Here is a 27,457-nt window from a genome sequence, read left to right on the forward strand (position 1 = left end):
TTTGAGCTGGTTTAGTCATAATAACAAGGCTTACAGGGAAAGATCCAAGAAAGATCTGATCCAAAGCTCATTACCATGGTCACTATTTTTTTTATAATCTTCCAACTACACTTCCCTGCTTTTACAGACTCTGGCAGATCCAACATCTCAGAAGAGGAATGGTTTCCTCTGAGTCCCATATCTAGCCCAAACCACACATTATGTTGGGAACCCAAAATGTGTTCAAATTGTACCTAATCTGACACTTTCTTGTCCTTTTCTGAAGTATCGTTTTTCCTTGGATTGCTTTTGATAAGGCAGCCCATTAAAAGTGCTAACTTTTGACTCAGTTCTACCCTTTAGCTGGGAGAGAACCATTTATATGTTTGCAAGCTGAGATAGTTATAGCCTGTCTAGTTTTATTTTCCAAGGACACTGGACTGACAGCGTTGCTGTTGAAATCCTTTGTTAGTACATTTTCTCTCTCTAGCCATACCTTCTCATCCTTTCTGAGGACAAGAAGGATCTTGATGAGTTTCTAAGATGTGGACACCTTGAGGCTTTCTGAAATGGTCTTGTTTTTCACTCTGAGAAGGGTTAGGAGTAATTGTGGTAAAATGCCTGTGACTCAGCCTGGTTTGCAACCAAATGGACCAGTGGGTTCCTAACTATCCCTGAGGATGTGAGTTGTGTGCATCCCCGCTGCTGTGACTGCTGCATCTGTGTGACATTTCGTCTCCCTGTTGGCAATTATCTATCCGGTTTCTCTTGTGAGGTGTCTAGTAGGTACTGCTATTTTGGGCTTCATTTGAGTAGATTGCGGTCTCTGTCACATGAGTCATTTTTGTCTCTTCTTCCAGGTTCTTATCTAAAAAAATCTCAGATTTCCCCTATGTATGAGCTACTCAATGGACAAAGCATGTGTCATTTTATATTGACATAATAACTTATTTTTATATTCTCAGTGAAATGAGACACTATTTTTTCTGCTCTCCAGATTTCAGATTTTCCATAAATGAAATATATCACAGGAAATATAGGACATTTCTTCTCCTGCACTCTAAGTCGGTAACAGAAAACAACAAAACACTGAATTCAGGTTAACAGTTGAAACATATTAAAGACATCCTTTCCTTGATCAACTCACTTCAAAATATATGTTATTTATTGTGACATGACAATATAAATTCCTTAGCAGCCAACAGTTTTTAATCAATAGCAAAATGCAAATTTGATAGATACTTTAAAAAAACCATATAATTTTCTCATGGGAAGAGCTACCCAGGACTTTAATGCTAGGCCTTCTAAATAGGTACAGTAAATTACCAGAGAAATGAACATAGCTTTCTTTTAAATTAATGCTAAATGATGGCACTGGTCTTTGAGGCATCAATTTAACATAATGATAGCTCACAGAAGGAGCTAGTCATCCAGAGATTTCTTAATCTTTCCAAGACGTGGGAATCATTCCTCTTTCCTTACAGATGGGGAATCTGAGGTGGAGAAGTGAAATGGTTTGCTTACAGTCCCAAAGTGGAACAGGGAATGGGGAAAGACTGATTCATGCTATCTTTGGCTCAGCAGACCTGGCTACCACCCCCTCTCCCAAACGAACACAAAATGTTTTTGTAGAGTATCACCTTCCTGAAGCCTTGGATGGTCTCTCATGATTGCAAAGTGCCCTTGCACTGGCATGTGTATGTGTGTGTGCGGGGCAGGGGCAGTTTGCAGTCTCCATAGGCTATGCACATGGCTCATTCTTCCCCATGTGCTCTGGTGCTGCTTTTCCATCCTGTACTCCTCTAGGAGTTTCCTAGTCCCAAACGCTCACCTCCCTACCAGGGGCTCTGGGAATTCCTTTGTGTTTTCTTCTTCAGGCTCTGGGAATTCATTTGTGTTTTCTTCTCTGGAGTACTGGAGAAGAAAAGTGCCTCATTTGTTCCCTCAGGGTAGGGGTTCCTCACAGCTACCTCAGTTTTTTTTCCTCCCCACACAGACATTTTGGGAAGCTACCCTTGTTCTCGCCAGTTCCAGGTCCCTCGTTTTCTGCACCAAGCCAAGGGCTTTGAATGTATGCGTGTTCCTCCCACACCTTTTCTTTCTGTCTGGAGGGTGAATCATTCAGGGCGTCTGTGGCAGGGAGGGCAGAGCTGTGGTGGAGGTAGTGTTATGCTGGGAGATGCTAAAAGCCACTGTGCCATGCCTTTGATGAAAAGATAATTACAGGGCAGATTGATGGTTGCTGGATGCCCTCACCAGATGCCAGGGCTTCATGTGTCCTGCGTTACCCTCTTCTCATTTTCTCCAGGATCAGAAGGGCACTGCCTACGGATGCCTAAAAACATTTCCTAAAATTTTGGAATCAGTTGGGTGTGATGTTCAAAAGCCATCTGCATTGCATCTGAACAAAGTGATGCCATCAAGGTGATTGCAGAGACTTGAAAATTTGGGCAATTCATTCCCAAATGGAGAGCACAACTGGCTCGCACTGGTGAAATTCCACACAAAGTCACGACATTCCTGCAGTCCTCTCAGGCGCTGCCTGGGCTCCGGCTGCAGTCAATGATTGATATGAAGTGTGGGGCTGGGGGCAGAGTACATAGGAACAGGGGTCTTTGTGAAATTCAGAGGTTTGGACCTTCTGTGTGAAGGCTATAAAGGCAGTCTGAGCATCCAGAATGCCATACCCAGTTAACATGAGCCTGGGCTCGTGTTTCATTTGCAAAGCTGAGGCAGTTTCCCTGTCAGTTTTGTCCTAATTTACGTACTTTGTGCTGAAATCAAATATATTTCTGAAGTACCAGCTCTTATGTTCGCTGCGCCTTTGATGCCCCAAAAGAATGCCATGATAGATCTCATAGATGTAGTCTTGACCAAAAAAAGCATATCTAAACCATAGTTAGAATCTGGTTAGAGTTTATTTTCTCACCCACTCAATTATTGAAGCAATGAGCCTAACTTTGACTGCCACAAACGTAATTTTGCATTACGGTTAAACATATACATTATATTCACATATAGGTTGCGTTGCCTGTACTGTGCTGGAGGACTCAGAACTCCTGTTTCTAACTCATTTTGCACTGGTGATTTGGGAAGAATGATTCCCCAGCATCATTCTGCAAACAAAATCAATATATTAAACGAAGAACATTTCAGTGATGTTTACCTAAGTCTTTTGCCCTTGCACATCATTCATTTTGTGTCACAGTGGTTTGTTCTAGACATGTTGTCCTAGTAAAGGATGCCAGTGTCAGCAAATTCTTTGTGTCTGTATGCTCATACACACATATGTTCACATGTTCATAATAATTTTGTGTGCATGCTCTTCTTTTTGAAAAAAAAAAAAAAGACTAGCAAAGAACTAGACATTGCTGGTGATATTCTTGCTTTACCTTTCTTTTTCAAGTTTCTGAATGGGTTCAAGCTTTCATTGGCTACCAGTACTGTGTAAAGAAAAAGTTCATCCACCCACATCACAATTATTTGGTTGCTAGGAGTATTTTTAGCAGCACGATTCAGTAATTGGTTCCAAATACAATAGTTTGGAAAGAGTCACACTGTGGCCCAGCTAATGGTGAAAGAAGAGTACGGGGAGGGGACGAGGCAATTCACAACATTAGGTGTGAGGGGATGGAGCTGCACAGAGCTCCCACTTCCCTCAGGTGTGTGGAAGGAGAAAGAACGTGAAATGGCGGAACCATGGTCCCACACAGCAGGGCAGATAGCTGCTCAGGCAAGTCAGGAGGTGAGTGCTGTACAAATCACCACAGCTCCAGCAGTCACTCACTGAAACAGAGCCATAAACAAACACACTGACCCTTACTCATGGTAGATTATTATCTCATGGTCTAGTCTGTGAATGGATGTGCTTGTACAGACAAATTGTATTATTCTTTTTATGTAGCATCTTTCCTTCTGGAGACACCTTACCATGTAGAAGATAGTTGGGAGGAAAGACTTGACTGATACACAGTAATCTCCAAAAGCTTACAGAGATCAAATCACGTTTTAACTGAGTTGTTGTATCATGCTACAACCCACCTGAACCTTTGTATTTTCGAGTAACATGATTTCTAATGGTTTGAGTTTCTCAAGGCTAAAAGCAGAAATAGTCCAAGTCTCCTCATCTGTGATGGACCAGCCAAATACAGGTACTTTCCAGAAAGCAGATGCAGCCCATCTCCCTTGTACCTGCTGCTCTGCTGGTGGGAATTCAAACCCAGCAGCTCTGGGCAAATGCATAAAATTCAGCCAGTGCAGCTGGCTGGAACTAGGAGATGAAATAGTGCAGCTGAGTTTCATTCCCAGATGGATTGGAATGCAAAAGGAAAACAAACAGTCCTGAAGGAGAAAAATAAATGAAAAAAACTGTTTTACCTAGATTTAAGAATGTGGATGACAACCAAATCTTACGAAACAGCATACTAGCACAGAGTAAGCAATTTTTATCTTGGTGCTGTTCCTTTAAACCAGCCTGAACTTTGTTGGGAAAAGGTCTCAAGCCATTGAGCAATCTCTGGTTTGGGCAATCATGTTGCTATGCTTCATCGGTTAAGCACAGCAGTAATTCAGAAAATGAAGCCATGCTGCATCTGTCATAGCATTTAAAATTTACTTCAGTTTTGCAGGTATTTGAAGATTGCAAAATGAACCACATTACCCTGCAATATTCTGCCAGTGCTGGAACCTGCTCTGAACCTAATGGGTTTCTTTAGCTCACCAGTCAGAGGTTTCCTCTCCCCCTCGCACTGTATTCCAGTCAATGACACTATTGAAATTCCGACAGTAATTTATATACAGTAACTGGCTGCCCTCAGATGAGACGCTCAACAATTCCTGTGCACCAGGCTGCATTTTTCTCATGAAATGTAGTGCTCTATTGGCAGTCACTTCTCCTCCCAAACCAGCATCATTTATAAGCACTATTGACAGTTTGTATGGAAGGCATTTAAAAAAAAAAAAAAGTATGATAAACAAGCTCAGAGAAATATCCTTAGATAGGACTGTCCATGAATAATATTACTTACAAAAATAGTCCCCATGGCTTGGAAAAGGCTGTAAATATAGCTTCCATCCTGGAAAGACAGTTATGCATAGACTTCTCGTTATACGTGCTCTTGGTCCTGTTGAAGACACTGGGACTAGTGGCATGATTAAAGATAACCGTGTGTCTTAAGTGTTTGCAGGACTGACATTTTCCCTGCACACCCTTGAAAACATTTCCCTGCTGAAAGGAGCGCCTCTACAATGAGCACCCCCCAGCTTTGCAACAGCATTTCAAGAATTTTGAAGTTTTATTTCAGGACTGCAGGCTTCTTCTGTGTTAATGATCTAGATATATGCATATATATATATATAGGAAAGCTTACTTTCTTATTGTTCTTACTCTGGATTAGTATTCCCTGGTTATGGCTAATGTGTGTATCTGTCATGCTGAGGGGTCAGAGCCAGCCTCCCAGATCCAAACATTGCTATATTTGTGTGCAGATTCTTTCTTGTTGATAATTGTCTTTATTAAAGACCATAGAAATGTAAAAAATCAGAATATTACTGCTTTCAGGAAAAACAGGCTCAGATCCAGGCAGCTCCATCCATAACGAGGTCGAACACAAGTTTTACATCCAAAAATGCTTTGCAGCTTGGGTCTGCATTTTTGATCCAGATGTGAACTCCCTGGCTGCCCTCCTCTGGCACCTCATAGCCCCCTTGACACAATAAAATACATGAAAAATAAGTAACCCCCCTCAAAAAAAAATTAATCCAGAAACAAACAAACAAAAAGCCCAAACAGGCATTGATAATCCTGCCATTTTGTGTGGGTGTGTAAGGAATAATAATAAAAGATTATCACCACAAAACTCACACTTTAAATGAGTTTGGGCCGTCCAGTGAGCAGAGGCAATGCCATTCCCTCATCACCTTAGCCACCCCTCTCCCCAAAACCCAGTGTGTGTGGGGAGTTGTTGGGAGGTGGGGTGGTTTTTGTGAGGGAAGAGTATCACAAGCTGCCCGTAAACCTAGGGAAGGGCACCCTGAAGGGACCGGAGGGCAAAGGGGAGGCCCTCCCCTCAGGGTGCCACAACCCCTAACGGCCCTTCCCGCCCTGCCGCCTTAGAAGCCCCTCCCCCCGCTGGTATGCGCCGGGAGGGGCGGGGGGTGGGGGGGGAGTGGAATGACGCGGGCGCCGCGGGTCACGTGACGCGAATGGAATGCCAACAATGTAGCGAATGTCCCGACTGCGCCCCGCACTCGGCGCCCGGGACGGCCAAGGGGAAAGATGGAGACCGGGTCGCGTCGTCGGGGTCGCCGCCGCCGTTGAGCCGTTTTGTGACGGCCCCCGGTAGGCGAGCGACGGCGCTGGGCGCCCCGAGGAGGTGAGAGAAAGGGGGGGCCGGGGGGGGGGGGGAGCGCCGCCGTGGTTTCCCCTCAATCTCGGGTACGAGCGCTCCCCCCCCCCCCCCGCCTTCAGCTGCCGTGCCCTGAGGGGAAAGTCGTGTGGAGAAGAGGGGGAGTGCGAAGGCGGGTCGGTCCTTGAAGCGGGAGTGAGCGTCCCATGTGTGTGTGTGTCCCTCCCGGGGGCAGCCTCGGCACTCTGCCCGCACCCTCCGACATTTTCCGGACACCCGTGTGACAGCCCAGCCCTGGCGGGAGGGGGTCCTGCTCGCCTGAGGCCTCTGTCCCAGCTCGGCTCCCCCCAGCCGTGGGGACCGGCTCCGCGGGGTGCCCCAGCAGGCCGAAGCTGCTAGTAAATGGCCGGAGTTTATTTTGGGAGCTTTCTGCCTGCGAAAGAAGTGGGGTTGGTGCTGGGGAAGAAGAGGTTGGGACGCCCGCGTTCCCCATCGGTACCCCCGGCAGGCACGGGGGTTGGAGGCGACAAGCCTGGACCAGACCCCGCCGGGGGATGTCCCTGGAGGCGAGGGCCGGGGGGAGCCCTTGGGGTCCCATCTGGCGGCGGCGGGGGGGCCCTGCTGTTGCCAGTCAGTTGAAGGTCACTGCCAAAATTCAGCACTTCGCCACCCTCTCTCCTGCCTCGTGAGTGGTGTGCATGTTGAAATACCCCCTTCCTCGGCAAAGGCACTCGCGCAAATGACGCAAAAAAAAAAAAAAGGCTTATTTGGAGTGTCCAGGCTCTGCGGTCAATTACTGCTGGTCTGCTGTGGATGGGGAAGGTGAGCTGTTTCCCACAGCGCTGGATTGGGTTAGTGTTTATGGTTGGCAGTGGGACGTGGGCAGAGAGTTACTTCTGGACAGTTTTGTTAGCAGGAGGAAGGAGAGGAGGAATGATTTTGCGGAAAATCCTCACTTCAGTTCTTTTCACTTTCACCATGTGCCCACTTATAAAGGGGAGCACAGTTTGTATAATAATGAAATTCCTGAAACCCTCCTCCTCCTTGCCCCTGACAGTCTTAGACTTCCAGTACAAAGTGGATGGTCCCTGCTTCCATGAATTTGTGATCCAAAAAAACCAAAGTAATACCTGTAAATTGAGAGAGGGAAGGCAGTTGTAGCAGTTTCTTAAAACTTTACTCCTCCTTTCTGCAGTGATCACTACAGTGCCTGCACAAGGAAACAGTTCGCCGGCTCAGGGTTTGGGACTTAGCTCTTGAAATACAGCTGAGCTTTAGTTTCTTGCTTGTGTCCCAGCTCCACAGAGCCACTAGCACATGCAGCCTGTTGGTGAATGAAGAAACAGGAGAGTGAATAGCTAGTGCTGGTGGGACGACAGACATCAGCATATAATTTCAGTGTGGTTGGTTGGTTGCTGCCAGAGCAGCTATTGGTATTTCTCAAATGAAGAAATGTAATCAGTTATTGAAAAATTGTTCTAACTTGATGCAGTTAATACTGCATGTATTTGAAATATCGTATCTTCAGGATATCTTCTAAGTAGTGCAGAACATATAACAATTTAGAAAAGAAAAACCTTAGGATTGTTTAGTTCGAATGACTTGAAGCTCAGAAATAATTCTGAAAAATCATTTCTCGTGATGGCATGAAGGCTATTGATACATTCCTGCTGTAGACAAGGTGCAGATTAGAAGGATTTTGAGTTATCCAAATCCAGATATATAGTCAGAAATGCTTAGACAGAATTAGACATGCTACATATCTTTTAAAACTTACAGCCCTTTTATTTTTTGCTAAAAATGCAAATCACAGGAAGATTTTAAAAAGCAGGCAGCTTGTCTGTCTTTGTAAATCATCTGTAATATTTATTGTTCCAATTTCTTGGCTTACCTTACATATTTAGTTAAAAAACCCTTCTGCAAAATATGAAACACGTTTGCAGTAAGCTCCAGTACTTACTGTCGTTGCTGTTCTCATTCATACTGTCTAAACGATCAATGTTTCCTTCTGGTTTAGCAGTATTGTAAAAGTAAGCTAAGGAAGTTGCCAGCTGGCTTGACCCAGCATTATTAGACTTGAGCTTAAGGCTAAAGGTCACAAAAGTTCTTTATGTGAAGCATGTGTGTAAGCGGGAAAGCAGTTCTTTGCTGCAAAAAGGTGGGGGGTTGCAAGCTTTTCCAGCGTGTCCCAAGCCTGAGGATTGGCACAGGGACTGAAAAGGAAGAACAACCCAGATTCCTAAACCCAGCCATATGGTGCCTGCTGCTGTCAGGAAAAGACAGTTATAGACCAATTAATTGCTCTGTATCTTTTAAGCACTAGCTAGTTATGATGTAATCCTAAAAAGGCTGCAATACTATTGTTTTGTTTGTTTGTTTTTTTAACAAGTCTATGTATTATCTTTTGCTATATTCTAAGTAGACAAAAATCTGTTCCTGGGATTCTTCAGTTGCTTTTTTCTTCACTGAGAGCAATGAAAACTTGATCTGTTGTTGACTAATAGCTGATTTGTTGTTTGTGGAAATATCAAAATCTAGATGAACAGCTTTAGCACTTCCCTTAAGACAAGTGGCAAACCCTGTCCAATGTGCATGTGGGTATTTATGTCTCTTGGTCCTGTATGTGAGTTAGGGTTGCAGGATATCCTTAAAGAGTACTGAGTGGAGGAGCTCAAGACCTCAAATACATTATAGGTGTCTTCTAGTTAACCGAGCACTTATATCTAGGCAAAAGGGGCTGATGTGAGTGCCCTTCATTGTGTGTTCTCAAGTAGTTTGATCCTAGAGCTTTCAGTGTAGAGCTCTACCACCTTTCAGCTAAGATGTGGATCTGGACTGATGTTAGACTGTACAGAAATTTCCCATTAGAGGAGTATATGGCATGCATTCTAAGAACATAACACGTAGACCAGATCTCAAGTGATTAATCTGTGTTCCTGCATTTCAAACTGGTGAACCATCACAAAAGAGTCTAGAGTCTGACTTCACTGTTACATTTCAGTCTTTGGTTGTAGAGGAAAGCTTGAAGTGGACTCTACTGATGAGGAAGTGGTGATGGGCTTCAGAGGTGGATGCATCCAGATTCTCTTGGCCTTCACAGTAGTAAGCTGTTTGCTTGGCAGTGAGGAGTGATGGTAAATGTATGGAAATGTTTTTTTTCTTGGGAAATGCTACAGCTATCACAGGAAGAGTTGTTGCAATGAGTTGAGTTTTAGTATGAGCATGTGAAAATAAAGAACAATACTTTCTGGAGAAACCTCTTCCAATGATAAATGTGCTATGATCAGAAGTGAAGCACCTTTAAAAAAAAAATCCAATCAACTTCTGAGTGACAGAGAGGAACATACAGTGCGTTACCATCTTCTGTATTTGCAATTTGAAAACAACCGAGCAAAATTCTGACCTTCTGAACAAAGAGGTTTGAGCACCATTCAGGTGTCACTTTGCAAGTGCTAGTATCATCAGCAGAAGCAAACTTGCGCAAGCAGCATCAATAGTGAGATGACATTTCTGATTAAGCTGTCTTTTTAATCATCTTCCAAATGTACCATTATTTAATGTTTCTATTATGGTGATGCCATGAAGACTTAGTTACACCAAGAATCCTACCTTAACTTCATGCTGCACAGAGATCGCAAGTTGCACAGTAGCTCAGCTGCACTACATGCTTGTTCTCTGCTGTATGTCAGAAGAGGTACAGAAATCTCTCTCCAAGTCTCTTTTTTTCTGTGTTGGGATGCCAACTGAGCTGGTTCTGCTTCCTCTGCTGTTACTGAGTAGCTCTGTCTACCCCTTTCTTCCCTATAAGGCACAGCTAATGAAATGTCCTGTACCCCCCACCACCACTTTTTTTTCCTCCTCCTCCTTCCAGTTCTGGGGAGAATTCTTACCTTCAGGATTTGCTAAGATATTAACGTAGAAAGGCAAAATATCTTGTCTTTCTGTTATTCACTTTGTTATTGAAATACCAGAAGTTGCTCTGGTTAGAGTGATCAATATTTCCATTATAAATCTTTTTCATAAACTTCTGAAACTGAGCTCAGCTAGTGTAAAACAAATGAAATCTTAAGTGGGGGGAAAAACATTTAATGAGCATACTCTTCCCTAATTATGAAATAGGATAGGCTTGTCCTGTGTTGTGTGGGAAACTTGCCACAGGTACTGTAAAATTCTTAAATGTTGTAGTTTTTAAGAGTTTTATTTTCATTTATTTTGAAAATGAAACTTTAAAGAAAAATGGATTATTGATTATGTTGAAAGCCTTTTGGAATCCTATTCTTGAAAACAGATAAAGTGAAAATCATTAAAGGGAATCCAGCTGTGACAGCTTAATAGGTTAAACTGATTCACTTTCACGTGATTAATTGTCATGCTGTCCCTTCAGAGGCATTTACAATATCAACTTAATTGCATGTACTTTCTATTTTCTTTTGTTTCAGACACTGTCAGTCTGCAAAATGATGATTCCAAGGAATTTCATTTTCTGTAGGAAACATGAAGATTGTGAGCTGAAGTAAAACTTTGGCAGAAATTTCTTGAGAACTTTGCCTTTTTCTCTTTGAAGGATTATGTTTACAAGAAATTGATACCATCAAGCAACACTGTTTCAAAATAAAGTAGTTTAAAAAAAACCCTAAGAAAAAAGCTGTATTTATGCTCAGAGAAAACTGGATTAACAATGAGGCCAAAGACTTTTCCTGCTACGACATATTCTGGAAACAGCAGACAAAGGTTACAAGAGATTCGAGAAGGTTTAAAGCAACCATCCAAATCTTCAGGTCAGGGACTACCTATTGGACCAGGCGGTGAAACTTCTCTGGACCCTAAGATTTTAATAGGGAAGGATGCTGCAAGGCAGCAGCAGATGAGACAAACGCCCAAGTTTGGACCGTATCAGAAAGCTCTGCGAGAAATTAGATATTCTTTGCTGCCTTTTGCTAATGAGTCGAGCACTACAGCAACTGTTGAAGTAAATAGGCAGATGCTCCAGGAACTGGTGAATGCAGGTTGTGATCAGGTACGTATGAGTTTGGAGGGGGGGATTGTCACTGCCTTGAAAACAAGTTTATAGTCAGGACTAAGGAAAGGATTTTGATGGAAGTTATCAAGCTTGCTGGATGACAAAATGCACCAATTCTTCTGGCAGTCATGTTGATGTATGACTAGCAGAGTAGATGGGCTTGCATAGTGTAGGGTTAATTCATGTTAAAGGTGGTCATGGTGACCTCTAGGATTGTCTTATGATTTCTCCAATGTATAAGACTGAACAGTGTAGCTTGTGGTTTTTACTTTTGTGTTCGGGTTTTTTTTTTCCCCTCCTTCTTTTTTCCTCTCAATACTGGAACAAGCCTTAGCTGTATTAGGGTGGAATTTTGTCTAGCACATCTAAGCTCGGCTCACTGTCAGAGGCAACTAGAAGAAATCACAGAGACAGTATATGGTCTTTGAAGAAGCTCACTTGCTGTGTGCCAGAAGCAGGTGGAACTGGCTGGATGTTCAAGCAGCATTGGGTGCACACCTTTTCTTCCTCATCTTCTCTGCTTCTGTCAAGAGGTGGTAGCCCTGTCTCAGATAAGGGACTTGGCACAGAGACGCTTGCTTTTGTCATTCTGAGGTCGATGCTAAACTGTATTCTTAATTCAAAGACCGTTCACCTGGTGCAGAACATGGTCTTGTTGTGTTGAGCTGTATTCATCTTGCATGTGTTTCCAGTGTTAGTATTGAGTTTCACCTCTGTCCAGGAATAGTTCAATGTTTTGCTTTTTAGAAATGAAGTGCTGTTTTGGGTTCTGATTCTGATTGTTGTGGAAACAGCTGTTTTTCCCTGTGTGATTGAATGGCAGTTGTTGACAAGCTGAAACATTTCCATTTATAGTCCTTGATATAAACTGGAGAAATTTAAAACTGAAGTGCTTTCAGTGGTATTTCCTTGATTTCAGAACTTAACCTCCATTCACTCATGGCAGAGTGTGAGTTTCTTGACTCTCCTAGACCACATTCTGCATCTGTATAACAAAACTAACATCAGGCGTTACAAACAGTCTGCATTGTTCTGGAGCTGTATAGATGTTAATTAGGGCTGTTTCTATTCCAAAGAGTTTATGCTATATGAGATAATCAGAGCTAGAGTAGATTGCAGATCCAATGAGAAGTGCTGCAGTACAACTAAACAGTTTCTAGTCTAGTGAACCAAGATGCTGTACTGAATTATTTAACTGGAGGAACCAAGGATTTTCGCTGATCTTAAGCATGCCATGAAAACACAGTGTTTTTTAGAACTCTACCCTCTAAATTTCCCTAGCTGTTTAGGATGAGAACACTCCCTGTGAGTATGAGCCAAGGTTAAATGAGCACAGCTGGATTCTGGATTGGAAATGTGCATTTGGTAGGTTTCATGGACAAATAATTCACACACAGAACAGGCTTGTTGGACAGAAATCTTGGAAAGTACTTTGAGCACACTACAGCACAGAAATGTTAAGCCAATATATAAAACAAAAATACCTGAGCACCTGTTAAAATGTCTTGGTATTAAAGGCAGTGTAATGCACTATATATGTAAAGTTTTTAGTATCTTTAGCTATTTTGACTTCAACGTTCATACAATGGTATTACTTCTTATAGAGTACTGAGAATGAGCCCAGTTCTGACTCTGGTGTGGATGTTTTTTCTACCTCCTTAAATTTGTCTGCACGTTTTTGGTTGTGGGTTTGGTTTTTTTCACCTCACTGGCCATGATCCTTCCACCCTCGCATTTAGCTTTTCTCCCTAGCTGTGACTTGTTGCCTGGAGACAGCATTATTTGCCCTATCCCTTAGGTGTGTTTGGCATTTTAACCTAAGCATAAGCAGAATCACATTTGGCTAGAGTCCACATAGGGGTTCCAAAACTGGAGTCTTGTGGCTAAAAATGCTTGGTTTCCTAATGTGGGTCCAGGCCATATGAAGGTTGGCTGTCCTGGAGGGTTGTGAATGAATGGAGCTTCTTGAGATGATGTGAATGGTATCTGGCCCTGGGGATGGCGTGGTGTATGGTGACAGACTTGATTACTGCCTCTAGAGTCTTCCTTTCTTCCTGGTGCTGAGCATTTTGAATCAAATGCTGAACTGTTTCAGAGCATGATGTGTAGTAAATCAGCCATCCCAAGCTACCCTGTTCCTGCTTGTGAATCAAAGCCTTTAAATGCCTACTGCGTGGACATCATCTGTAGTCCTCCAGGCAGCTAACAGATCTCTGATTTAACAGAGCAGTGAAGTCAGCTTCAGTTTCTTTGGGGCTGATTTTAGTTACCCCTGGACCCAATGCTAGTGTGAGGTTGGTAAATGGGTATTGAAGCCCCCTCACCAAAATGCCAGGAGCAAATGTTCATAGGTTAAGGATTTAATTCCATGAATAGCTACTTCCCCTGCAGCCAGCCTGTAGACAACAAAGTCTTACACCTCCTGATCCTGCTACATGGTACACTAATCAGTTGTTTAACGTCTGCAAGTGTCCTGAATTTGGCTGCTTGTCATAAGAAGCTCTAATCATGAGCATTGTAGGAAGTTGTGAAGAATGAATAGATGGCTGTAACATTATTCAGTTTGATCTTATGTGAACTCCATTTTCAAGCTGGGTTTGGGCTGATGCTTTTTGGTGTTCTTGATGGAGCACTGGAAAGTAATCCTAACCTTGTGGATAATCTGTTCCGGGGGACACCACACAAGGATAGGGATTCTTCTTCAGTCTGTTTATTGGGCCACAAGAAGGATTTTTGGAAGGGTGAAGGGGAGCAGTGACAATTAAGAGGAAAGGAGTATACATTTTAGAGGCTGGGGAAAGGATACTTCTATTTATTACTCTTACTAGCTCCACTCATCTAGCATATCTGTAGCATGGTTAGATTTTAACAACAACCATTTTACATACTACGAGAGATGTTGCCTACCAGGTAACATGAAGGTAGGGTTTGTAGCTCCCTGTTCTGCATAAGTGACTCTAAGTTTTAAGATGAAATTGAAATGGGTTTAATTAAATAGGAAACATCATAACATTTTATTATTTTATTCTTGCTCTCTGAAAGACCCACACAGACAGGAAATTGGTTATAAGCTGGTTGGTAAACTTAACAAGTATATAAAATGCCATGTAATTCATGAAGTAAATGCAAAATTCTTGTGTCTTTCAGTTAGTTGTCATAGGTGTTACATGTGAAAACACTATTTTTTTTTTTTAAATTGATTAGGAAGTTACCAGTGTACTGCTTAATGACCCACGTTCTTTCAGAACGATTTTTTTTCAGTCATTGTGTAACTTAGGATTTTGTAGTGAAATCTGGCCCCCAAAACTTAATGGGGACTTTGCTGTTGACCTGAAAGAAGTCAGAATTACACACTTTTTTTTTTTTAAGAGATACAAACCAAAATTACACATATAATTAGTCATAGTTCTTCTCAAATGGAATAAATTGTCCGTTGTTTGCTTAAGTCATCTTTTCAACAGTAATTATTTAGCAAGTTTAAATCAAAAATAATTAGTGCAGCATAAACAGTTTTGAAACTTGTAGAACATGACTGCAAAAGGCCGAACCTTTTTTGTTGCAAAAGCTTGAAGCCAAAAGCACTGCTAATATACTGTTCTTTAGTAAATAAAACTCCTTGGGCTTGGAAGTGTAACTTGCAGTCACTGCAGAGGGACAAGAGTATGGAGCGTCTGTCCTTGGGCTGGTAAACCGCTGGAATCACCTGGGGCAACTGGATGGCGTTTGGGGTGTGGTGGTAAATGCAGCTGCTGTTGTGGATTGAATTTTTCTAATGAATAGATGCAATTGAGCATAAGATCAGTGACATTCCAGCAACCTGAATGGGCTGTACTGTACTTACTGTACTTCCTTAGAGCATAAACAGCCACTAACATTGTAATTTAGAGTGGGCTGCAGCAGTTCTAGATGAACTGTGGAACGTTACACACTTTTCACTTTTTTTTTTTTCCTCCTTCCCCCTCCTTGTAAGCAAACTTTTCTTTGAGCAAGGGTGCCTTTTCTGGGTGAAGATTTCTAGACATAGTTTGGGCAGCTGTTTTTAAGAAAAAATTATGGTTTAGGATTTTTTTTACAGGCTACGTACCTCCAGTAACATGCATCATGCACTGTACACTGAATAACTACGTGAATATGTGAAGCGGGGAAATCCTGATGCTTCATTTTTTTCCAGAGGCTTTTATAAATATCTCTGTAATAAACCATGTATGCCCCACCTGTGCCAATATCAGAACATTTCAAAGGGTAAGATCTGTCCTTTGAACACTAATTATAGTGTCTTTCAAGGAACTGGAATGGTGTTTGTGGGTACTGTAATGTATCTAAGAATATCAAGCTGACCATCTTGTCATCTGTGTTACACTGAGTTCATGAATTCACTTTGTAGAAGTGGGGTGGTGGTGGTTTGTTTTTTTTTTTTAAATTCTCCTTCTTGCATTCCAGGATTCTTTTGATCTCTTCATCATGGATTGCATCCTTTCTATTTAACCCATTTGGCAAAGATTCCACCCTGATTTGGGAACTAACGCTTGCTTTTGGGAAACTTTGAGAATGGGGAATACGGTATTTCTCTCAATTTGAACAAATATTTGCACTTCTTTAAGTGAGGGAAATTCTACTATGCCAGGTAGAGCTTGGGTAGAAAGTCCTTTTGGTTTTACACAAGGATTTAGTATTCTTTTTTTTTTTCTTTTCTATATAGGGTTTTAGGTCATGCTTGTTCACATATAATCCCTGTGCCATCTAGCAGTGTTTTACTGAGCAGTATGACTTTTTATCGTATCATTGGAGCAATGAGAGGAGGCAGATACAATGCAAAGTTTCGTTTTGGTAACAGACAATGCATGGCTGGAGTTTTGCTTGTAGTTAAAAGTATCTGTTACGATGTATTTGTTAAGAGGACATGTCTAAAAAGACAGTTTGCCTTCAAGGTGAAGGGCAGCAAATTTTGTAATAACCCTGAGCAAACAGGGGAATTAATTTCATCACATTGGCCTATCCTGTAACAAAATTTTGTCTTCTGCTTGAGTAAACTTTCCCTGTGTTAAGAGTTCTGCTTGACCAGCTATTTGCCAAAACCTCCAGGATGAACATCTTAGTCATCTTTTGGGTGTTTTGGGTGCAGATTGCTTTGTTAATGAAAAATGACTGAAGAATGAGCTGTGGTAAGATTGCCTAGGTTATTCTGTGAGACATATGTTAAAGGTGGCAAGAGTCATTACAAGGTATATTGCAGGTCAGGAGGAAATAAGTATTCCTGGGTTACAAAGAGGAAGAAAGAGGCCTTCAAATGAGGCCACTCATTGCTGAATGGAGGGGAAGGATTTTATTTTAGTAACCAAAGTAGATTTGATAATTCAGGCCAGCAGTCTCTTGTGTGTTCGTTTGCCTCCCTCATTTGAAGGTAAGTTGTTAAGTCTGTATCCTCTTTGGTTTTTTTTTTTTTCAGAGCTTGTTTCATAACCTTTTTTCTATACTTTTTTCTTTCTAACCTCTCTTTTTGGTTTCAACCTTTTTCTCATTTCTGAGAAGTTTCCAGTGTTGTCCAGCGTTATTCCATCAAAGCATGTGAGGGAATGTGTTTTCCCACCAATATGCCTGAAGTTAGCCCCTTCAGTCATTTCAGTTTTTAGCTGCTTCAGAAAAAGTCAGTCATAGCTTTCCAGGGGCTGAAAGCAAGAGGCAAGGATTGCTCTTGAGCTGATACCAGCTGATACCTGCTGACACCTCTGTCTTGTTTCCAGTCTTCCTATGTTTCTGTCACTTCTTCATGACACAGTCTTAGTGAATATACTTAAATCCTCTGCATTGTGATGCAGTTCCTGCAATACATATAGGAAGGGGCTCTTGGCTTTGTTTTCTGTGAGTGTTGCTTAAAGTATATTCTTGTCCTGCAGAAGGGAGAAAAAGAATTTTGTCTTTTCCCTTGCATTTTTTGCAGTGGTGGAAGTACTCCTTGGCATGCCCCTTCACGTGATGAGATGTGGCTTCTTGGCAACTGGGCAGTAATATGGCACTGAACAAGACTGCAGTATGTGTTTTAAACTCTGCCCTTTATTGTTAGTCTGCTTTCTTCTTTGGCAAACTATAGAATAAATTGCAACTTGGTAGTAGGATTATGTTTGAAATGACAGACCAGGAATTGGATGCCAGACTTCAACTGCAGATAAGCGTGAATCTTGAGTTATGTTAAACTAATGCTTCCCTATTCCTCATGTCAGATAATCATTCTAGAAGCTTGGGAGTTAATATAAAAGTCTATATATTGCTGTAACAGGGTGCAGGATTAACTTGCATTGGATACTTAAATTGTATTTATTAAAATTTAATTGCCAGCAGAAGGTTGAGCTATGCATTTTATTTTTTAATAAAAAAGGAAATCGCATCATCACAGTCACTAAAAATTCTGCATAAGCATTAACTTCAGTCTCTGAATAAGAAAAGCCCTTGTGACCAAAAGTAAAGATTGCCGTTATTATAACAGGAAGTTGATATCACAATAGTAGTAGGGTGTAACTGTTCCTTTTGCTTTTTGTTTGCTTTTTTGTTTGTTTTTTTTTTGTTGTTGTTCTCAGCTTAAATCTCTGCTGTTCTTTTCAGCTTGTATCTGAGAGGAACCAATGTCATTTCATGTTGATACACTCCCTCACAGAGAGACACTATTTTTCAGTATTTTTTTTGGTTGTGTTTGTGGTTGTTTTCTTTTTCTTTCTCAGAAAAATGGAATGACACTTTTAAACTTAGGGAGATTTCAGTAGAAGAACTGGATGTAAGGCTTTTGCATGCTACAGTCCTTAGAGGTAATCCAAGATGTGCATTTGGAACTCATTTAATTCAGCCTAGGAATGCTTTTCTGATAGTTGCTAAACTAAATAAAAGTTTATGTTAAAGCTGCTGATTGAACCAGAAGAATGCAAATAAAAGTCCATGACTACTTCATATGTGATGTACAGGTATGTGCCATGCTTGTGTGGAGTGATCTTTATTTTTTTATCTTAAAGCATGGCCAAATATACAGAGTAGCTTACAATAGCAATCCTTTTTCCTCACTCTTTTTTTTTTTTTTGTGCTGTACCCTTAGGATAAATTATTTTGCAGACATTTTGAAATTAGTTGATCAGCAGAGCTGCAGCTATGTTAACAGGAAATAAAAAAAAAAATGGGGAATTTCATCTGTACCCTGTGTAGAAATACTGTCACCAGGTATGTGAGCTTATAGTAATTTAAATTACAAGAGTGTAGCCAGGCATTCAATTGCATAATATAATCCAGTAAACCGAAGGGAACTAAAATACTTTTTTGTCCATTTTATTTATAAAATATTATTGCCAGATATTGTCATATTTGCCCAAGGACAGAATGAAGTTACTGTGACTGCATTTTCTGAAAGCATGGTAGTATTACAACTGTGTGTCTGTTTTCTGGAAATATTCAAGATACTGGCTGAATTCTTATCAGACCACTCTTGGAAGGAGAAACAGTGACCAGCATGATCGTGCCCAGAAGGTAGGGACTGAGGATTACACTGCTGTTGCTCTGAAGGTGAACAGTTATGTGCTACAAAATGCAGCAGAAGTGCTTTTTGGTTGTGAGGTTGATCATGTCACTTTTGAGCAGACCACAGCTTGTTGGTGTTCCCTTGGGCACAGCGTTCAAATCCTGCTCAGCCACTGCTTGTGGTGGTGGTGACTCCTATATAATGTCCATGTCCCATGTGTGTTGTCTGTGTGTCCCCCCAACCTACCATAAATCAGGTTCCAGTACATATATTCTTTGTTCCTTGGGTACTGGCTGTCTCTGTGACTTGCAAATGCATGTATGCAATGCTGTCTAAAATAGGCGAGGAGAGACGTGAAAGGACCTTCAAGTCGAGTTTTCTTGGTGATGGCAGCTGATGTTTTTCTCATTTGTTATGTCCATTAATTCCCCACCTTTTTTTTTTTTTTTAAATATCTCTTAAGAGCTGGGCAGGCCCAGGTTTTCGGTTTTCCTTTATTTGACTTAAGAAAGAATTCTAGCTTGATTGCAAGCTGCCTCAGTATGGATATAGCTACTCTAGAGTAGATATTTTACAATCAAGTACTGCTGGAACAAATGCAGTTTGCACTAGTAAATTCTAGGAGTGGCAGACATCCTGTCTGTTTGCTTAAAGCTACAGATGTTTGTGTTAATTTGGACCTTATCCTTACATAAGTCATGTGTACAGCATGTGAAATACATTCCACTTTTTTCACTCTTTCTGCTTATGTCCATAATGTACTTGTGAGTGTAGCTTAGATCTAGCATTTTTGTGTTGCTTGGAGTGGAAAATGCTGGTCCTTATTTCTAGGTTTTCATCATTCCCTAACTTTTTTGAAAAAAGTAAAATTAAATTTAAAAATGCTTCTTATTACCAAGATAGAGGCTGAAGTTGCTGTGGCATTGTGGTCTCTGGTGTTATCCTCCCGTAGCAGCAGCAGCAGGTTCATATTGTCCAGACTTGAGAGTGATCCCAATTTCCCAACTTCAGAAGATAATTTTTTAAATAAAAGCCTAGTGAAAGTCAACCAGTCAAACTCTTGCTGTTTGCCGCCTCTACACGTCTGCTGCTGCTCACCCAAAATGCTGTTGCTGCTGGAGTATTTTCTGCTTCATGTTACTCGGCAGCTGATGTGTCTTCCCTGATACCATGTGGCTTCTGCTGAGGTGGTTCTGTCAGCTCTGATCTTGATGGGGTCACCCAGCTATGGTTGCAGCATAGCAAAACTGCTTTTGTTCTAATAGTCGTCTTCTGCTATCTGGACTGTCACTGGCAGTTCACGAGAAACTTCTCATATACAAATTTACACATAGGTTTCACTGAAGAGATGCGTGTGTGGGTATATGTATTATGACAACTGCAGTGTTTGCATGGTACCAGCTGTTTGTGAAGAACTTAATCCATAGGATTTGGTACTGCGCTGAAGATTTCTTTTTCAGTCTAAGTAAACAAGATTCTAATGTTTGAGGCTGTGTTCTGCTTCCCTGCAGTGTAAGAGATGGATTTTTCCTGATGAGAAACTTGTGCTCTTCATTTTAACTGAATCCAAGCAATTAAAAATATTTCTCCAGGGAGGCAAAGGATGAAGAGAACAGGAGAGGATATGAAAATACTTTTAAAAAAAATTATATCTAGGTCAGTTAATTTTCAAAAGGCTGAAGCCAAAGAACGCTGTGTACCCATAGCTTTGCGAATCAAGTAACAGCTATGGCAGGGACAGCCTGTGAAAATAACTATGTTCTGTGCTGCTTTGTCTTTAGTTGTTACCAGTGTATGTGCGCATATGTGAAACACTTACTGTGACACCTGTTGTCTTCCATGCGTTTAGAGAAATATAGATGCAATGTAAATGGAAAAACATTGAGATTTAAACATAGATTGCTTGAATGACCAAGCATTTTGCAACTGTTTTCTATATCCTTCGTTACCCTAATGCATGATTTGTAAATTACTCATTTCAGCTGAAGCATGCAAAGATGCAGTGTATTACTCCTCACATACATAAAATGCTAGAAGGAAGACTACTGATCCTAGGTGATAATACAGTTAAGTTTTTGTATTGCAAAGAAATTGACTGCAGTGTAAAATTACTCCTATATAAGTCTATATGGTTAGGTTTGGATTTTATCCACCATTTATGAATCCATTGGATGTGGGTTATTTCAAAGCAGAAGACATTGTCAGTACCGACTCAGAGATCATCGTTTCTGCTCTGCAGCTTCCCTCTTTCCCTGTTCATTTTGTTCTTCCACTGTATCAACTCTTAAATATCTTCAAGGCTGTTCAAGTCTATACCTTCCTTTACCTGTTGTCCTATTGCATTTTTTTTTTCCGTTGGGTTGAGTGACTAATATTCAACACCTCCTACAGGCTATTCTCCATGTGCCTCTGAATACCCTAAATTAATTATTTTTTTTATGACTGCAAACTATTAAGAAAACTCTTCTATAGACTTCAACCTAATTTTTTAGATTTGATGTGACATCCTAAAGAATTATAAATGCAACTGTAATGTGAATTTGACAGCATGGTCCATATATTTTAATGTCTGCATCTTCCATTCAGTGTCAGGACTCCATAGTCTGTGCTTAAACTGGCCATCTGTCCCATTAATGCTTTTCTTCCAGCTTTGCCACGGTCACTGTGTTCATTCCACCTTCCTGCTAGGTGTCACCCTGGTAAAGGTGTGTAAAACCTAATTTAACTAAGGTCACTGGAACCCTGGAAATATTAATATGTGCAGAGTATCCTTGTTTACAAAAACAAACCAAAAAAATCTCTGGCTGTCCCAATTAAAAATATAAAACATTGTGGCCATATGAGAGACATCTCTGTTTCAAGACAAATCCACTCCAATTTTGGGCTGTTTTTGTCCTGCGTCCAAATGAGTGCTGAATAACTTTCTCCAGACACATGCATTCCACCTTGCTGGAGCCTTTTTTTTTTTCTTTTCTGATTGTCCAGCACAGTTTCTTGATTGTGCCTTTAGATGATCCCCTCATCGCCTGTGTGATGTGTGCTGCCCGGACATGGTAGCGACCAGCTGTCTGTGTGCTGGAGCAGGGTGGAATTCCTCTTTTTCTTTCAAGTGCTCCAGAAGTCGCTATGCTGGAAACTCACTTCCTTTTGCTTTGTGTGATCATTTCTTGCACCTTTGCTATCCCTCCCATTCTGAAAAACTTTTAATTATGCTCTCTAATGCAAGCCCTAAGTTCATTGAGTGCTTTCTTGAAGGTGTGTTATGAAGAACCTGTGAAACGCATCTGTGGTGTTGCAGTTACACAAATGATGGAGAGATGATGTTGCTGCAGTGCTCAACAGTGCAAATTGAAGACCTAGAGCCTAGAAGGAGTTTATAAGCAGGCAAAAGTCATCAGTTTCTGCCAGCTCCCCGTACTACAAAAGCAGGACCTCACTGGGAAGTGCCAGCAAATTCAAAAGCAAGCCACAAGAATTTTCATTTGTGTTGGTGTTCCTCCACCTGCCCCCCATCTCTCTGTTTACTGAGAAGTGAACCTTCAGGGGTTTTAGCCACATGAAAGTAACCTAGAAAAAGTATTTTTCAGTACTACTTTGGTGCTGTAAAACCTTCTATAACAAATCAGTGCCACTTTTCCAGGAACTTCCTTGTGGTTTCTAAGTGTTACAAACTGCTGGAGGTTGAGAACTTGCTGTTGCAGGCCCTGCTCTACACTTAACGCAGAAAAGGGTGCTCAGATTTACTGCCAGGGAGAAGCTGTTGCCTCCTGAGCCTGGAACACCTCTTCTTGCGAGGCAAAGAAGAGTCCGAGCTGCAGCATAGTCTGTGGCAGAGCTCCCATGTTGGAGGCAGAGCTGCCTTCTCCCAGATTCCTGGGAAGGTCAGAACGTCCTGCTATGTGTTCAGTATCTCCAGGAACGCTATTTTGGGCAAATAGCAGCACTACGTGATTAACAGGATTCCTTGGGTCTTTGCAAAGAGCCATTTTCTTCCTCTTGCCTCGTGGAGGAGGGTTTGTGCTCCCAAGCTTGTCACTGTCTACTGTGGTAGACGCTGTCTACTGCTGGTACCACAGCCAGCTGTAGCATTAGCACAGCATCTAGGCAAGGCCAGGTGTCTTATTTTCAGCTACGCATAAAACTTCCTTCTCTTCCTCTCTGCCGTTACCTTGAAACAGGACCATTGCCCAGCACTAGACAAAACCCTGAGTCAAACTAGCAGGGCACCACCAACCCTCCTTGCACGCAAACTTCTGAGCCCATGAATTTGGGGAAAACGCTGCCACTAGACCATAGATCTGGTTTGGTTTGCTACATTCACATAGTAGTTTTGTGGTTTCCCAGTCTGGGAAGAGGCTCAATTGAACTAATTTTTACTTCCCCGCTCTTTTTTTTTTTTTTTTTGACCTGCAGATCATGGCAGTTAATGGATAGAGGAGGTATTACTGCTGAGGTTTACATGCTGACAGAAGAGTGATAACCGACAATCATGAGGGCACATGGGAAGCATAACGAGGATGGAGCCCCTGCTAAAAAGCAGGCACTGGATGTGTGAACAGAGAGGATGATGTTTGGCATTTACTTGGGGAGGAGGGCAATTGAGTCACAGAGCTCATAGCGCTGAGTTCAGCCACTAGTAGCAGACTGGTTGTTTTAACTGGAGGAACATTAGCGCTAATTAAGTGTCTGCCTTGAAAATTGGATGTAGCTTTTGAGGATGAAAATCCTAATCATACACACTGAAGTGCTGTTTTGGTCTCTCAGCTCCCAAGCCACCTGCACAATCGAAGCCAGCACATGTTCAGCGAGGGCTTGGGCTCAGGCATTAGGAAAGTCCTTTTCTTCAGCTCTGCACTGTGGAAGAAACAGCAGCCTGACCCAGAACTGCTCCCTGCACAACACAGAAAGCAGTGTGGGGTTCCCAGCAGTGCCCTGCACAATGGGTGACTGCTGCTTGCTCTAGCTGGCAGGCACTGCAGGGGAGGAGAGGCGTCTTCCCCGCCTTCCCAGCCTATTGAATTTAAAAGCTCCAGGTTGCTTTGCTTTCCTCCTCTCCACTTCCCTCTTTTTGGTGTTTTTTGTGTGCTTGCTGTATAAAGTCATGCTAAACTCCTCATCCTGCCCACATGCTCTGCTTACAAGGTTTAATTGGGTTTTTTTACTTTTAGGTAACACCCTCCTCTATTTTAAACGCCTGGCTTCTATGCTTGTTGCAATGGTTGTTCTTGCTTTTGGGAAAATAAAGGATTTGCTTTTCATATAAAAATAGCTTTATTATTTCCATACATGAGTAGCAATTGGGGCAGGCATATTTCCAGGTCAGCCTGGAGATGGGGTTGGATAGTGAAATCCTCTGTCCCAAAAATGGGCTGCGACCGGCAACAGTTCTTGATGTGTTGAGCAAAGCGAACTGGCTTGGAGAGAAGTGGCATCCCTTTTTTGGGTGCACGTGCAACATGCTGGTATTATTCTGCTATGGAGGGGAGCCAAGCATTGACATAATGAACACTTAACAGAGTAAAGTACTCATGTTAGTTTTACAGTTTTCTCATAATCATGTTCTTTTGGTAATTGTAGGCATGGGTTTGAATAAAAGATTACAAAGGAAAGTTTCTTAGGGCATAGTCTATAACTACAAGTACTTAGTGAGTAGAAGGGATGTTTGCAGGAGCAATCAGTATTATTCCACAAGATTGTGCTCAGTTGGGTACTGAGTAAATAAACAGTAAATGTGCAAATCTTGGGTAATGTTGCTCTATGCTTGTTTAGATAGTCCAGCTGTACTTTGGATTTTGTTCTCTATGGTAGCTATCTTGCGAGTCTTCTGGCTCATTCCGTGTATTTCTACATTTATATGAACATGATGTGGATCTTTTTCATCTTCATATTTTGCTAGTTCATATTTTTACTTCCTTCAGGCATATTTTAGAGGTCTCTTTAAGGCTTTTAAAAGCTAGTCAGCTTGAATTTTCCCTTTATCTTCACAAAAGTTACTACAGAAGTAAGAAAAAAAGCACAGAAGGGGAATTATAGGCAGCATTAAAAATGTTCCTTCAGAACAGAAAAGCAGATTTAACATGAATTAAAAACTCAGCTCTGTTTCACAGTTGCAAAAGCTCTTTTATTCACCAGAGAACTGTTAAAGCTAGTCATTTTTGGCATAGTATTGGTCAGGGAAGCGTGACAAAGTGCAGTGGAATGCACTGAGCTGCGATCCAGCTTGTAGTGGTATATGACTTTAGTGTATGGAGCATTGCAGGAAGTGCTTGGGGGGGTGGGGAGGCCTTTTCATTTCATCAGCTACTGAGTAACAGTGTTCTCCTTCCTCAGACCCCACCTGCAACAACAGAGGGTCCCTTGGATGCTTGGGTCAGAAGACAAAATGTGAAGAGCCTGCATGATCTGAATTTCTGGTAGAACTTGGCTCTGTTCTCTGAGCACTGCTGTGCAGAGTGTAGTGAGATGGGAAGGTCGGGAAGAGTAGTGTGTTTGGGATTGCAGATCGACTGTGCATTTCTAGAGTGAGGCTATGGGATATAGCCCCACCATGCTGGAAGATGAAGATTCTTTGGCTGAAATTCTGTCCTTGTTGAAATCAGCAGTAAAATTCCTATTGATTTCATCAGACCAGAGTTTTGCTGCCTATTTTGAGCAGTAAAAGAGTCCTCCTGTTCCACCAGTACACACACATGCTAAGTCCATTTACTTAGACTTAGGTTTTGGCACAGATTTTGGCCTTAAATGGAAATCTGTTCAAATCCATTTCATATTGGTAGCTTGGATTTCAGATTACATGGATGATTTAAATCCAGCTATATGTGATAATTAATAACCAGTTAAGATATTCATGTAATTTGAAGTGTACCTGTATTTTCCTTCTTTCTTCTCTAAATTATGATGTTGGCGTCCACAGAGTTTTCTAAGCATTGGTAATGACATTATAAGAAAACACAGTACCTTTCCTGGCGGAACAGGATCTTTGGTGTATGACCTGTGCGTTAGAAATTGGGAAAAGCTTGGTATGGTATGGATCATGTTACCAGTGTAAATCATTAACAAGAGTTTTACTGTTCACCTTGGATTTCACATTTGCATTGCTCTATTACAGCTATAATCAAACACAAAGCCACTGGTTACATTAGCATGGCAGAAAAGCTGTATGGTGTAACATCATTGTGAAAAATGAGGCCTCTACCCAGAAGATGTTACAACCTGAATTGATGTTTCTAGGGTAGGGATGTAGGAAGGTTGCAACACAGAGGAGATAAAAGGATAATGATATTTAGTGTTTTTATTGTTCACATAGATATCTCTGTCATTCTTACTGTCTGCTTATTTAATGCTTTTCAAGAGGAGAGCTTGAGGTTGTATTGAAAACATGGGTAGATGTTCAGAGCAGGAGTAAATGAGTAGTCAGCTGGTGGGATGTCCCAGCCTGTATATTTCAGGTTAGAAAGAATGCAGAAGTTGCTTGGCAGATCGCTTGGATAGGAGCATTGTAATACTCATTGAAAGCTCATTTGCATTTAGGATATAGATCCTATTTAAGATGTAGGCTGTCAGATTATTACAGGTTAGGGTAGTAACTAGATTCTTAGCTGAGCCAAGCTGGAAGTTGAAAACTATTAAAATTAAGATACAAGAATTATCATAGTAATTCAAGTAATGGACTGCATATGGAACTGCTATATTACTGGTTTCTTTGCATAAGAGTACTTCATATAGTTCCAACATCTCAGATATTGCATGTTCTGGAACATAAATCCTGTGAATTTCAGTTGTGGAAAAAAAAAATGCCTAAATTCAGATTTTCACACATACTTCTATACATGTATATATACACACACATACTTGTAAGCTTGCTTGTCATTGACCTCTGTGGTTACTCTCTAAAGGTAGTGACAGATACTGAAAAGCTTGAATTCGATCATCAAAATACAGAGACTGTCTCCATGTATCATTACCATGGAGGCTTAGCTTTGTTTTGGACTTGGCATGCTCAAGGAATATGAGCACAGATCTTCTCATGAACCTGCAGTGTGGTGTGATGCACTGACATCTATTTAACAGTACTTGGCAACATGCACGCAGGTTAGAAACCAGTAGGAGTACTGTCTCCACCGAATTCTCGTAGGGGAAATTTAGGAACTTAGAACTTGATTGCCTAACCAGACATATATCCTTACCTTTGGCAGCTTTGTAGAACAGGTGCATGGAAACTTCTTTTTCTTTTTACTTCATCCAGAAACTGAGATGTTCACCAGTGCACTAGTGCACATTTTTGAGCCTTATTTTCTGGGATGCTGTGTTATGAAGCCTCCCTTCCATGCCATGTAGCATTGTGCTTGTTACTGCTAGTGTTATCCTGCCAAAGCACAGACCAGGTTTCATTCTGCGTCTGAAATATTCGAGAAGAATTTTGCACAGCATGATTTTGCTGTAGATCTCACTTTTAAGAATATGTTTCCTCAAGGAAGAAAAGTGATTATTTGTCTCTTGTTGGTTTCTTAATGTTTTGCACCCTTAAAGATCTCAGAAGAAACGTTGCAGTCTCCGAGTATTATTCATGCAACTGAGCATATGCTGTCATAATTATTATTATTAATAATAATGTAA

The 27,457-nt window shown here is 41.3% G+C and overlaps 1 protein-coding gene across 3 annotated transcripts in view; it reads left to right on the forward strand.

The window, feature by feature from the left end:
• The first annotated feature begins 6,178 nt into the window (after window positions 1-6,178).
• LATS2 (large tumor suppressor kinase 2) overlaps window positions 6,179-27,457 on the forward strand; it is a 50,510-nt gene continuing 29,231 nt past the window's right edge. Inside the window, exons 1-2 of one of the 3 annotated variants that reach the window (XM_054825489.1) lie at window positions 6,179-6,353; window positions 10,766-11,343. In XM_054825489.1, coding sequence (XP_054681464.1) covers window positions 11,005-11,343 — 339 coding nt within the window. In that variant the 5' untranslated portion in view covers window positions 6,179-6,353; window positions 10,766-11,004. Of the gene's footprint in view, window positions 6,354-10,765; window positions 11,344-17,284; window positions 17,375-27,457 lie in introns of those variants that run through there. The other 2 variants (XM_054825496.1, XM_054825504.1) reach the window with 2 other exon arrangements.

The sequence above is a fragment of the Grus americana genome, chromosome 1, assembly GCF_028858705.1.
Source record: "Grus americana isolate bGruAme1 chromosome 1, bGruAme1.mat, whole genome shotgun sequence".
NCBI classification, from domain to species: domain Eukaryota; kingdom Metazoa; phylum Chordata; class Aves; order Gruiformes; family Gruidae; genus Grus; species Grus americana.